Source organism: Pteropus alecto, unplaced genomic scaffold (assembly GCF_000325575.1).
Source record: "Pteropus alecto unplaced genomic scaffold, ASM32557v1 scaffold92, whole genome shotgun sequence".
Taxonomy (NCBI): Eukaryota; Metazoa; Chordata; class Mammalia; order Chiroptera; family Pteropodidae; genus Pteropus; species Pteropus alecto.
In genome coordinates this window covers 195,344-209,455 of record NW_006432447.1, presented here as the reverse complement: position 1 = coordinate 209,455, position 14,112 = coordinate 195,344, and the positions used below count along the sequence as shown (strand labels likewise).

At 47.0% G+C, this 14,112-nt stretch overlaps 1 protein-coding gene across 2 annotated transcripts in view; it reads left to right on the top strand.

Annotated features, from left to right (window-relative positions):
- Window positions 1–14,112, top strand: part of FGD5 (FYVE, RhoGEF and PH domain containing 5) — a 104,228-nt gene that overhangs the window by 45,533 nt on the left and 44,583 nt on the right. For both annotated transcript variants that reach the window (XM_006907169.3, XM_025043657.1), the window contains exons 3-4: window positions 10,303–10,361; window positions 10,473–10,503. In XM_006907169.3, coding sequence (XP_006907231.1) covers window positions 10,303–10,361; window positions 10,473–10,503 — 90 coding nt within the window. The remainder of the gene's footprint in view (window positions 1–10,302; window positions 10,362–10,472; window positions 10,504–14,112) is intronic.

The window sequence follows — 14,112 nt, the reverse complement described above, 5'->3', positions numbered from 1 at the left end:
TGTTGTGCGGCCATTAAAACCATCCATCTCCAGAACTTTTTCATCTTCCCAAACTGAAGCTCTGTGCCCACTGAACACTAACTGCCCATTCTCGCCCACCCCACCCCTGGCAGCCACCACCCTACTTTCTGTCTCTATGCGTCTGACTGATCTAGGGACCTCATACAAGTGGAATCATACAGTATTTGTTCTTTGTGACTAGCTTATTTCACTTACCATAATGCCCTCAAGATTCATCCATAAAAAAATCCAGGATTTTTTTTTTCCTTTTTTAAGGCTGAATTAAATCTGTATAGACCACAGTTTCACTTATCTATCCATCAATGGATGCTTGGGTTGCTATGTGAATAACCCTGGTATGAACATGTGTGTACAGATATCTCTTTGAGACCCTGCTTTCAGTTCTTTGGGTATACACCCAGAAGTGGAATTGCTGGATCATATGGTAATTGTGTTTAATTTTCTGAAGAACCGCCATATGGATTTCCACAGCAACTGCACCATTTTACATTCCCATCAGCAATGCATGAGGGCTTCAGTTTCTAAGGGAATGCCTTCTTGATGACAAGAAAACCTTTGAGCAGGGAGCTGAATATTATGAGGGAGAAAGCAACGGGAAGATCTAGGGATAGAGTGTTCCAGACAGAGAACAGCTGTGCAGTGGTGGGCTGGTGGCAATGACCTTCTTGAGCTGGAAAGACTACGAGGTCAGCGTGACTGGAGCAAAGGAGAAGGAAGTGGACAGGAGAAATTCTGTAGGACTTCCCTTAGCTCACAAACATATTCAAGTCCTCCCATGCTTCCACCTCCCTCACTGCTATCATTCATTCTTCACGACCCTCCCCGACCTCCTCAAGCCAGGCCCTCTCCACTGTCCACCTCAGACCCTATCTCACTCAGACCTTGGGCCTCAGCTCAGTGGTCACCCCTTTTCCTTTGGCTTCTCAGGCTCCGCCCTCTCGTGGTTCTCTCCCTACTTCTCCAACATCCTACTCTGCCCATGCCTCCACATGAGGCGTTCATTCCCCAAGACCTGAGTTCCTTCAGCCCTGCTTTTCATTTTGTGCCCATTGCTCAATCAGCCGGTTCCAGACGAGCAGCCAGCCCTACTCAGATGGCATTCCCAGAGCTGCCTTTTTGGCCTGACCTCTCTGCAGCCTCCCACTCCAGCTTCCAGCTGCCCTTTGGGGCCCTTCTTAGGAACCCTGCAGACACCGCGAATCCAGCACATCCCAAGGTGAACTCACCGTCTTCCCACCCCATCCCCGGCCTGCTCCTCCTCTTGTGTTTGCCCTTCTGGTTGTTGGCACCAGATTAGAAAGATTTAAAATCCCTGGCATTTCACATTCTATTACCATGTCTTAATCATGGATACAAAAACGAGTTCTATCTGTCCTTTAAACCCACCCCAGGTCTTCCTTCCTTCTGCACGGCTGGCTACAGGTCTCAAGTGAAATGTCACCTCCTCAGAAGGCCTCCCCAGCTCGCCTGCTGTGCTTGGCTGTGGCGTTTATTTTTATTTCCCTCCTCATACTCTTTTAAAGCTGTGATTATGTTCTTTATTTTTCTGCTACATGTATACTGTTTGCCTTTCCCTAGCTCCCAGGAGGGCAGGGTCCTTACTTGTCCTATTCACAGATGTGTCTTTACTGCCTGGCACATAACACAGTATTCAGTAAATATCTTCGAATAAACTAATAAAGAAATGAATACGTTAGATTCAGCTCCTGTATTTAGGTAAGGAAAACAAACTTATATGCATGACAGTTTAATATAATGAAAACACTTGTGAGGTCCTATATAGTTTACTTGGTATGGGAAGGGGCCAAACTGGGCACCATCCTTGCTCACTGGCTGCCCAGTAACTATGCAGAGAATGTAGCGTTCAGAATAGTAATGCAAAGAGATGCTTCAAGGCAGCATGAGTGGAGGAAGATGAGGGATGCAGACTCTCAGAATACAAGGGATGGGAGAGAGTAGGGGCTCAGAAGTCCGGGAGGCGTCCTGGATACCCACGTGTCCCGCAGCCCTTGTTCAGGGTCCTGGATGGCTTGAAGGGCTGTTGGGAGCCAAAGGGCTGGGTATGGGGACAGTGAGGATACCCTGACCCTGAGAGAGTTTATTCCATGGCTGGTTTTCCTCTTCTAAGTCTCAGATGTGCCCCTTGCCTCAGTTGTTTGGGATTTGGGCCCCTAAGTCATACTCACCCTTGCTCTCTCCTTCTTGACTTTGTGGCAGTCACTGTCTATGCCTAGTTTATAGCCCAGCTGCTCAGAGTTCACCATGTGGACCAGCAGCACCCCAGGCCCCACCCCAGACCTGCCCCATCAGGATCTGCATGTTGGTGAGATCCCTAGCAAATCACATGCTCACTGAAGTTGGAACTCTGGTCTGTATATATCAGCTGTCCAGTCTGTATCAAGCACTCTCAGTGCCCTTGGCTCTTGGAGATGCCAGGAAATAAACAAATGGGATCCCTGACCATGGGAAACATGCAGTCAAGTTAGAGAATGAATTATCACTCACATGATAATCTCTAACTTCACATTTATGCTTTTCTGACTGTTATATCTCACAATTTAAAACAAGAACAAAGGCTGCCTGTGAGATGGAAAAGTTGTGGGGCAACCCCAGTGTACTAAGCTGTGTGAGCTAAACCCTGAGCAGTATGAGTCTTAGAGTCTTAGAGTCAGGGCAGTCAGGGAGGCTTCCAGGAGGAGGCGAGGCCTGAGTACTCCTTGAAGGAGAGTGGAACATAGTTAAGTGGAAAGGAGAAGAAGAGTAGACAGGAGGCAGAATGGACGGCACAACGGCATGGAATCCAGCCATTGACTGGCCCCTCGAGGTTACAGCTGGTCCTTTCTTGACTTGGAGTGAGATGGTCAGGACAGGAAGACTATCTGATATGAGCCACATTTTGCTGTCAAAAAGTGAGATCTTGCCAGCCACAATCACAGTCACTCTAGGATTCTAGATGAGAGAGAGCTGACAGGGGGACATACAGATCACTTTGTGTTTTTATTGTCGTTAGAACACTTAACACGAGATCTGCCCTCTTAATTCCGTCAACGGATGAATGGATAAATAAAATGTGGTCTATACATACAGTGGAATGTGATTCAGCCTTAAAAAGGAAGGAAGTCCTGTCACATACTACAACATGGATGAACCTGGAGGACATTATGCTAAGTGAAGTAAGCGAGTCATAGAAAGACAAATATAGATTCCTATATGAGGAATCTAAAACGGTCAAATTCATAGAGGTGGAGAGTAGAATGGTGGTTGCTAGGGGCTAGTGGGGGAGGGAAATCATGGGTTGCTATTCAATAGGTATTAAAGTCAGTTATGTAAGAGGTCGCTTTGTCTTACAGGAAGGACAACTGCAGCTCATAGAGAGGCCATCACTTGCTCAGGGTTATTAAGCAGGTCAGAGGCAATGTCAGGAGTAGAAATCAGGTTTCCTGTTGCTTCATTCAGGGTATTCCAAGATAATTGATGCTTCTATACCTGTATTACAAACTGCAGCCAGAATTAAAGATTCATTCTAAAACTAAAAGTTAAAGTATCTGGGCCAAACCTGGATTCACACCAACCTATCTCCAGAAACTAGAATAAGGCAAAGTGTCAGCGTGAACTGGAAGCTGACTACATGGTCTTGAGGGGCCGCGGTGGGGGGTCTCTATTTGGTCCCACTTCTCCACTCCCCCACCACCACCTTGTTGTAGCAGGCGTTCCCTCTTTTTCTCCATCCTCATCCCTTCTCTTCCACCTGTGGGAGCACAGGTGACAGCTGGGATGAAAAATGAACCATCTCTCTCCCTGAGCTCCCATCTCTGAATTTTCCAGCAGCCCTAGAAGGCTGTGCTGGAAATTGTGATCTGAATTCCAAGGGAGAAGGACCGTGTCCCCGACGGTGGCGCCCAGAGGAACATCAGAGGCAGCAGTCTCCTGGGGTCTGGCGCGTCGAGCTTCCTGGCACTCCCCCTTCTCTGTGACCTCAGAACCCTTCAGCACGCCCCTCCCTGGGACCCTCAAAATAGTAAAGACTCCTTAGGAATATTTCCCCAGGGCTTGAAATATCCATAGAAGGCAGCCCCTTCCCTCTTTCTGGATGGGATTCTATTTTCTGATGGGCTGCATGGCTCTGGAAGCTGACATAGGGAGCATGCGTGTCTGCCTTGGCACTCTGCCCCACCTCAGGTTTAATGTGTGACGTAGAGATACTTATTGAAACTGTAGGGGATTCTGGGTACAGGGACCTGCATGAGCAAAGAAGGTAGGGAAAAATAGGGTGAACTTTGGAGTAAAATTGAGTTCCCTGAGTCATAGAGGAATGCAGGAAAGGTTCCTGGAAAGTGTCTTTAGGCTAGGGTAGGACTTATTTGTGCCTCAGTGTCCTCATCTGTAAAATGGAGATAATAGTAATAGTACCTACCTCATAGGGTGTTGGGAAGATTCAATGAGATCATATGTGTAAAAAGCTTAAGGCCATACTAGCACATACTAAGTGTTCAGTAAATGTTAACTGTTATATTATTAAGGAGGTATTATTATCTGTTTTACCGATGAGGCTCAGAGAAGAGAAATAATTTGTCCAAGGACATAGGTGGAGGAAGATGTAGAGCCCAGGATTTGAAACCAGGTCTTCTGACCCCAGAGCACAGGCTCTCAGCATCATGCTAGATGACAAGTTCTTTCTGTAAATGCTGGAGAGCCATAGGAGCCACTCAAGGCTGCAAGTGACAGTAGAGGCAGCCACCATGGCAGAGGATGGATTGGAGTGAGTGGAAGACCAGAGCTTTCTATGAGCTAAGAGACACATTCATCTGAGGATAGAGGGATATTAGGGAGCTTAGGTTCAAGATAGGGACTGGAATGTCCATCCCTTCAAAGGCAGGGCAGTTCTGAGTGGGGACAAGGCCCAGGGTGGACAGAGCAGTTATAGATGTAGGTGAAAGTCGTCTGAGAAGGAGCTTCCTAGGAGGCAAGAGGCCAAGGGTTATAACGTAGAGACTGGAGTTCCCAGGTGACCACAGGTGGTGGAGACAGCTGTGAACTGGGAAAGGGGAAACTGAGCAAGGCACCAGGACATCAGGATGTAGGGCTTGGCAAGGAGCTGGCAGAGATGAGGGTGAAAAGAAAGAGGCGGCTATTTAAAGACAGCAGGTGTAAACCCAGGGGCCTGCCTGCAAGGAGAGAGGTGACAAACTAGGAGCTTTGGAGGTTTCTTCCTCTTCTGCAGGATAGGACATCGTGGAGAAAGATTGTGTGGCCCTTGGGCATGCTTGGAGCCATCCTGAGGGCCAATCCATAAAGCCTGGGGTTCATTGTTCTGCTTCTCACAATACTACTGATTGTTATAATACAGTGACAGTGCTGCCTCACTCCTCCATCGCTGTTCACTGAAAATAGAGCTTTTCCATCCATCATTCTATATGATCTTTGCGACAGCAGCTCTCAAAACCTTTTGGTCTCAGATGCTTCTGCCATCTTGCAAATGATTGAGGACCCCAAAGAGTTTTTGTTTTCTAAGTTATAGCTATCATTGTTTATCACATGAGAAAGTCATACTGAGAAATTTTAAAACATCTAATTCACTTTAAAATGACAATAATAAACCCATTACACGTTAACACAAATAGAATTTTTAATGAAAAGTAATTACGTTTTCAAATAAATCAGTGAGAAGAGTAACATTGAGTTTGCATTTTTGCAAATATTGTTAATGTCTGGCTTAATAGAAGACAGCTAGATTCTCCTAGCTGCTCCTGCACTCAGACTGTTGGAACTGTTGTTTCAGTCGACTTCCATGGAAATCTAGGCTCACACAGATATATAGTTGGAAAAGGGAGGTGGAACTCCAGAGGTCTGGGACCACGCTTGGGGAACTGCTGTTCTAGAAGAAGGCTAAGTACCCCCATTTTATAAGCTGGACAAACTGAGGCGTGGAGATAGGGAACCGGGACTCCCAACTATTTCTGTGACCCACTGTTTAACCTTTAGGGAAAGGAGGACTGTCCCTCCCAATGTGACCTGGTCCCAGAATAGCCAGAAATGACCTGGCTAGTTTGCTTGGAGCCTGGGGAGGAAGTGTAAGACTGGGTAGCCCTGGGGAACAGAGGTGATAAGCTGCTTCGGCCTCAGGCCGAAGGGCCAGCAGCCACCTGATGTAACACCCACAGCCACAGACTGAGAAAAGCAATAGCCCCTGGCGCCCCAGCCCCCACACTCCTGGGAGGAACCCTGTTCCCAGAAGTCTGTCCCTGGACACTGCCGTCAACCTTGGAGTTCATTTCCTGGTTAAACAAACATCTATATTAAATAGCCCGGTTGGACAACGCCCATAAGCAGCTTCTGAGGAGAGCCTCGGGCACATGACCTGCCAGGCCTCCCTCTTGTCTGGCTAGTGAAGACACATCCATCATCAGCAATGTCAGTAAAGCAGGCCCGCTGGTGTGTCCCACCCAGAGTCTGCCCGTCTGGTAGGAGGGGGCTGGAAGGGACGTGCAGAGTGGCCCGTGCCCCGACCCCACCAGAAGTCTGTCCCACAGCTTCAAGATTGTAACAATGGGAATGACGATTACCATTTTGGGTGGGACACGACCACTCCCATCCATCATCTCATCATCTCATCCTTGCAGGGTGGGAATATTGACCCCAGCTTCCAGTTGAGGAAACTGAGGCACCTGAGAAGGGCTTGTCTTTGGTCACATAGCCACTCGTGGCCTGGCTGGGAAGTGGATCCAGGTGTCCCGACTTCCGACATAGTTCTTTCTTATGTACCACAGTAGTCACTACTCAGAGGGTCAGAATCAGAAGAGTTGAGACCAGAGGACTAGCCCAGGCCTCTCTTGGAGTGCTACACTCTTGCTGCTGGCTTTGCAGTGCAGGTAAAGAATAGGTGCTTCCCAGTTTGAAAAACCTACCACCCTTAATTGGCAGAGATGCTATTTACTGAGTATTTACTATGTGCCAGGTGTGCTGCTAAGACCCACACTGCCCGGGTTTGAATCTTGGCTCTGCCACTTAACAGCAGTGACTTTGGGTAAAGGGTAGGACTTATTTGTGCTTCAGTTTCCTCATGTGTAGAATGGAAATAATAAGTACCTACCTCATAGATTTGGGGGAAGAGTCAGTGAGATAATACATGTAAAAAGCTTAAAGTCATACTTAAGCCATAATAAGTGTTCAATAAATGCTAGCTATTTAATTATTAAGTAAGTATTATTATTATCATAATCATCCATGTTTTACAAATGGGGCTCAGAAAAGATAAATAACTTGTTCAAGGGTATAGGTACAAGTAGGGGTGGAGCCCAGGATTTGAATCAGGCCTTTGTAGCATCATACCAGATGAGAAATCAGAACTGAATCACAGGCCCATGGAAGAATGAAGGTCATCTCGACTCTTGTACTCGTTTTATAGGAGAAGAAGCTGAGCTTCAGATCTCCTGACTCCTGTCCTTTCTCTACAGAGTAATTCTCTATGGAAGCTTGACCACAGAGTCTTCTTAGCTGTTGAGGCCTATCCTGGCAGAATACATTTTCCATTGGGAAGGTTTTGTTTACGAAGCTGTTTCACATGTGGGACTCTCAAGGAGCTCCTGCTTTGGGAGGAGTGAGCTGTTCTTGTCCACAGAGCCCCACGCTAGACCTGCAGATGCAGAAGGCAGACATTGAGTCACAATTTGGTGCCAGTGGGAAGGCGGGAGGCCAGGTGAGGCTGGAGGCCTCCGCAGGCCTCACAGTTTTCCCTCCTGCTCTGTGAATGCTGTAACAACCCACCCACCACAGAGGCTGTAGTGAGATGCAAGAGAGAGACTAACCATGGGCCCAAGGTCTGCACTAGTAAGGTGGCCTCAGAGGGACAGAAGTCTCCAGAAAACACTGTGCTTCTTAGCCAAGAAACTATTAGAAGTGGACCAGCTAGGGAGAGAACGCTTTATTGAGCACTAACTATGTGCCAGGTACTGTATCCCATTTCATCTGTTTGTTCAAACTTTTATTGAACATCTCCTGTGTGTAAGGACAATATTAGGTAGTGTGACTGCTGTAGAGAAAAGACAAGCAAGATAAAGGGTTAGCACGGTTGTTCTCAACCGGATGTGAGATTTTGCCCCCAGAGTAATATCTAGAGACATTTTTAGTTGTCGCAACTAAAAAGTGTGGCCTGCTACTGCCATCCATGGCAACAGTAGAAGCTGTGGATGCGGTTAATAGTGTTGTAATACATAGGACAGCACCTGCATCAAAAGCTGTCTGGCCTAAAATGTCAGTAATGCCAAGGTTGAGAAACCCTGGGGTTAAAGAGTGAGTCTGGGGTATTCTTTAGGTCAGGTGATTATGATGGCCAGATGAGATGTAACTTTTGAGCAGAGATATTCTAAAGTCAGAAAGTAAGAATGAGGAAGAACGTCATGAGCTTAGGGAACAGAGAGAGTAAAGGCTGTGAGCCAGGAGCGCATCGTCAAAAAGACCAGCATGTAATTTATTCTCCACCATATTTCAGATGAAAAAACTGAGGCTCAGAGGTAATGGTTTGCCAGACACATACAATTACCACTGGGCCAGGATTTGGATTTGGATTTGGATGTGCTTGGTTCCAGAGCCCGTTTGCTTTCTTTCCACTGCCTAAGCTGCTACTGTCAGAGGAGCGGCTCAGCCTTTATTGTGCAATTGAGGCCTTTGTAACTTGACCATGTAAATTATTTTCCTTCTTCCATCCCTGGGTACTTGGTTTTGTTCCGGGCACCACCTCAATAACAAAAATAACGAGGGTAGTGACAGCTGTTACTTCTATAGTGCTTCCTGTGTGGCAGGCACTGTTCCAAGTGTGAGATAGATAGATATATAGAGATTTCTAAATAGATACTTATATATAGATTTATATCTATATGTGGATTTATAGATCTGTAAATGTCTATATACATATACATATATGTTTATATCAGTACTCATTTAATCCTTACAATGTGCATGTGTGTTAGATACCATTATACTATTGTACCCATTTACAGATAAGAAAGTGACTTGCTCAACTAGTAAACGAGGCAGAGGCAGGATTTGAGCCCGACTGCCTAGTTCTGGAGTCCACACTCGTAACTGCCACACTACAGTTGCTCCCTCAGCCTGTAGTGAATTTCTAGTCACTAGAGCAGATCATTCACTTGACTGATGACTCCCCAAGTTTAGTAACACACAAGAAGTGAATTTAAAGATCACTTTGTCCGCACGTGGGAAACCTGAGCCCGACCTCAGAAAGTGACTTGTGCAGGGCTGCACCGGGAGGCAGTCAGTGGTAGGGCTAGAACCAGAAGCCAGGCATTCTCGCTGAGTGCCCTCTGCTCCACCGTGGGCCTTGCTCCCAGCCATGCCTGCACATGCCCAGCATCCACCACCTGCTCTCTCAGGCTGCCTCTTCTGGATCCCTGCCACCAGCTGTGTCTGGAATCCTGCAGGTTTGGGGCCACGGGGCGGGGGAGCTTGTGGCATAAGGCCCAGGCGTCTGCCTCAGCCCCCGCCCATCCTTCCTGTCTATAAACATAATCGCAATTATTCCCAAATGTTACAGGTGCAGAAATTGGGGCTCAGATAGGTTACATGGCTCACCTTCTAAGGTCAGCCAAGAGCATTCGTGTTTTCAAAGTGGAATGATTCGCTTACTCATTCATTCTTTCTTTCAGTCAACGAAAGGGAATCTACTGTATACCATACACTGGTCATGCAGTGGTGAACTTGATGGTCCCCGCCCTCCAGAGGAGCCCTGAGACGGGTCACCCAGAAAGGATACCTAACCCAGCAGGTTCTGCTTGGGGATCAGGAAACACTCCTTGGAGAAAGTGATAGATACTATGGCTAAGTCTTAAAGGATAACTGGGAGTTAACCCGTCAGAGAAGGGGAAAGGACACAGGGGACAACAAGCAAGAGGTAGGAGAGAGCTAGCTCCACATGCACAGAGGATTACAGATGGTTCGAGATCACTGGGGCTAGGCTGGAAGCAAAGGTCACGCAGTTCAGCAGCCACTTATTGAGCACTTACTACATGGCAAGCACTATACTAAGCATTAGTTCAACAGCCTTCTGAGTTCGATGCTTTTAATATCCACATTTACAAATGAGGAAACCGAGGTGCAGTAAGGTTGAAGATCATTCAGGTAGTGAGCGCCAGGGAATGGCCTGAGAAGTTCGTGGAATGTCTTCTGTGGAGGTTCTTCTGTGAACCTGATGCCTGTGGAGCTGGGGTCTCCCTCTGCTGCCCCCATTGGTGCTGCCCCTCCTGATGGCTCTGTTTCCTCCTGCAGGTTGAAGGACAGTCCAGAGCCCATGTCATTGCACAGGAACTGCTGTCTTCAGAGAAAGCGTGAGTCCCCAAACAGCTGCCTGTGGCCTTGAGCTTGTTAACAGAGCATCGCCCCTTCCTGCCTTATAAAGGATGTGAATTAATGCAAACTCAACCCCTTTCCTTCTACAGATACGTGGAGATGCTTCAGCACTTACATCTGGTGAGTTAATCATTCTAATTTCCCCAAACTAATTGCCCTTTTACAAGCCTGTGATATAAGAGGCAGAAAAGCAATGAGGGGACAGAGGTGATTTCCATGAACAGAGGGTTGGCAGCAGGCAAGTGTTCTCTGGGGCTTTTCAGGGAAGTCTGTCTCCTGATTCATGTGCTTCAGGAGCGGATAGCACTGTGCTTTCTGTGGGCATGCCTCTCTGCCTTGGCTGTGGGGGTGAGGGTGCTGCATGGGTCGTGTGCTGAGGGTTGTCCATGGTTTCCTCAGCCCTCTTGTTGAGGATGGTAGAAGGAGGACAGTTGTATTTCTGGGTCATTGCTGTGTGTACAAGATGCATGTGTATGGGTGCATGCCTGCGTATGTGTATGTACGCTTAGGTGTTTGTGTATGCGTGTGCGCACGTGCATGCATTATATGTTTAGGTCTGTATGGAAAAGGTGATGTGTTTGCACAGTGACAGAGCAATTGGGGTATCACGAAGCTTTCTCAGTTAATCCAGAATTGGGGCAATAGTTCCTGAAGCAGTGGTGAGGGAATCCTCTTGACTTTCAGAAGAAAGGAGGCGAGACTGGGGAATGCCTGGGTATCAGAAACTGTCCCCCTTCACAACTCACAAGACTGCCTGGAAAGTCTCCCTTTGCAGTCACTTTGATTCAGTTCAACAGACATTGTTTGAACACTTGCGGTGTGACAGCTGGGGAATGGAAAGACAGATCAGACTGGGTTCTTCTGCAGGAGCAACATGGCCAAAGAAGAAGACAAATTAGTGAATAAATTGTTTAGAGCACAGGGGGAGTGACTGACAACCTGGGGCAGGCTTCTCTGAGGAGGTGCCGTGAGGGATGAGGGAATAAGGTACAGCAAAACCATGAGAAGTGAGGGGGCGTGGCGGGCTCGGCTCCCAAGGCCCTTGTAATGGCTCCTCGCTTCTCTGAGAATTCTAAGCCTTCGGCCGTCTCCTTGTAGTTTAGCATCTGATTTTACACTGCTTTGTATTGTTCGCCATGTCTTTCCAAGAACATCCGAGCTGGGATGTCCACCCTGGACATTTTGTCAGTGATGATAAGGAGGCCCAGAAGGAGTAACTCAGGTAGTATCACAGAATGAATGAGCCAGGACACCCATTCTCCTGACTCCCAGTGCACTGTCATATATTAATCCTGTGTCCCCAACTGCCTTTGGAGTTCCTCGGGCCAGAGACTTCTCTGGAGGCAGCAAAGCACGTGGCACCAAGCCAGGTCTCTTGCCGAGATCCAGCTGAGGTCTCTGTCAGTGTCATCACCCTGGTGTCACATTGCCATGTGAGGAGGAGCACTCAGGTCCCCGGGAGAACAGAGCATTCGTCTGGTCTATGCTCCCAGCCCTCATTTTTGCCTTCAGGAAGAGAGCCATTTGTGCATTATTAAACCCAAAACAGGTATGAAACATACCACCACCCCCCCCATTACAACTAAAAAATCTATTTAGCAAGAGTAGGAAGAATCACTCTCCCCTTTTTTTCTTTTCTCTCACTTGTTTCTGAGCTGGCAGCATGACAGAGAGGGGCTGGGCTTTTTTGTTTTATGACTTTGTTAAGAAGGTTTTAACTGGGAAACTTCCATCTGTGTTTGCACTGCTTCCTGCCAGTTGGAAAGATGCTGAAGCCGCTGGTAATCCATAATAATATCCTGAAGAGAAAAAAAAAAAAAGAGCCCATAAAAATCACAACTCATAAGCTAGTTGCGGGAAATTGTCGTCTGGAGCTACATTTATGACGTCAGTACTTATGGTGATAGAAATGGCAGAAATGCCACAACGTGACTCCAAGCCCTAGCCAGGGACACTAGTCAAAAGGAGACTCATGGATTTTGGGCTATTCTCCACCACTCCCCAACCCCGATCTATCACTGTTTACTAAATTGTCAGATTCTCTCTCAGTTTCTCCTCAGAAATTTGATGTTGTTGAAATCCCAAGGCTGCCCAATGGGAGGGGCCGACTGTGCATTCTGAACCTCCCCATCAAGAAAAGTCTTTGACTCCATTATGCTGTTATTGAAAAGGGTTTGGGGGTGGCTCCTGGTCTTCGGTTTTTGGGATTCAGCTCTGTGCTCATCAAATGGTAAATAGAGCTAACTCAGGATTACTAAAAATTCTGGTCATCCAAAATTAAATTCTAATGGCCAAGATCCTGTTTGCCGTGTGAGCAGGGGCACTCAGGTCCCCGGGACAGATGGCCTAATAATGGCTTATTAACTAAGACTATTTTATGTGTTTTAAGCATTTGTGGAAAAAAAGAAGAAATGACTGAGACCATATGTGGTCCACAAAGCCTAAAATATTTATCTGTCCTCTTACAGAAAAAGTTTGTGGTTGAAAGACTCATTTCATCCTTCCAAGAACCCAGTCAGAAACACATTCATCTACCTGCTCATTTGTCTATACAGTCAATCTCTCATCCACTCATCTAGACAGCCTTTCACCCACTCATCTGTTCTTTGACCTATCCATGCATCTAACGACACATCCATGCACCCATTCACCACCCCCATTCATCCACTATTCATATGTCTACCCATCTATCCATCCACCCATCCATTCATCCGTCTAGTCATTCAACTCCCCATCTGTCCATCATCCATCTATCCATCCAACTAACTCACTCATTTCTTCTGGATGGAACATCATAGGATGTTTACAGTGCCATAGGCACTGCGATAGGCCTTGAAGTCCCAAAGAACAAAAAGGCCCAGAACCTGCCTTTGAGTAGGTCTGTCTTTTTTGTGGGGCCAAATAGTAAAGGTGGGGAGGAGAACTAGATAAGTGAACAGACCATTATGTTACTCTGTGATAAGTATAATTTGCACATCTGTAGTTTTGTGCAAAGTCTATAGGAGAATGAGGGAGGGAGAGACATTTCCCTTTGGGGTATCTGGGAAGGTTGGTAGATGAGTTGCCACTGAGATGGATTTCAAAGGAGCCCACCAGGCCAGGGTAGTAATGGAGGGGGCATATCAGGCAGGTGGTCAGCATGGAAATGCTCACAAGCCTGAAGGTACATGATATGTCTGGAGAATAGTACATTGCCACATATTGTTAGGACATGGATAAGTTTGGAAAGGCAGGTTGGAGGTAGAATCAGGGGTCAAGTGATGGGTCCAAAATACCAGGCTAAGGGGCCTATGCTTTTTCTTGTATATAGTGAGTTGTTGGAGATTTTGAACAGATATGGCCCCTGGGTACTTTTAATCCTCTGTTTTCTCATCTAAAAAAAAATCCTACCGTGGATCCCTCCTTTGGGCCAAGGTGTTAAAGGCCTATTCAGAAGCCAGTGTGCCAGCTGGGAGAAATGAGTGGCAGTTGTCACCATCTGATGCCCCAGGAGAAGTTCCCACAACTAAGAGGCCCTACATGATTCTGTCCTCGTCTGCCTCTGCAGCATTACCTCCTACCATTTTTTTCATCATTTGTTCCAGTCACACTGGCCTTCTTGCTGTTCTTCAAGTACTACAAATGCAGTCACATCATGCGGCTTTTGCACTTGCTTTCCCTCTACTGGCATTTCCTACCCCTGATCTTCCCACAGCCAATTCCTCCTCCTTATTCTGGTCTCGGTTCAAG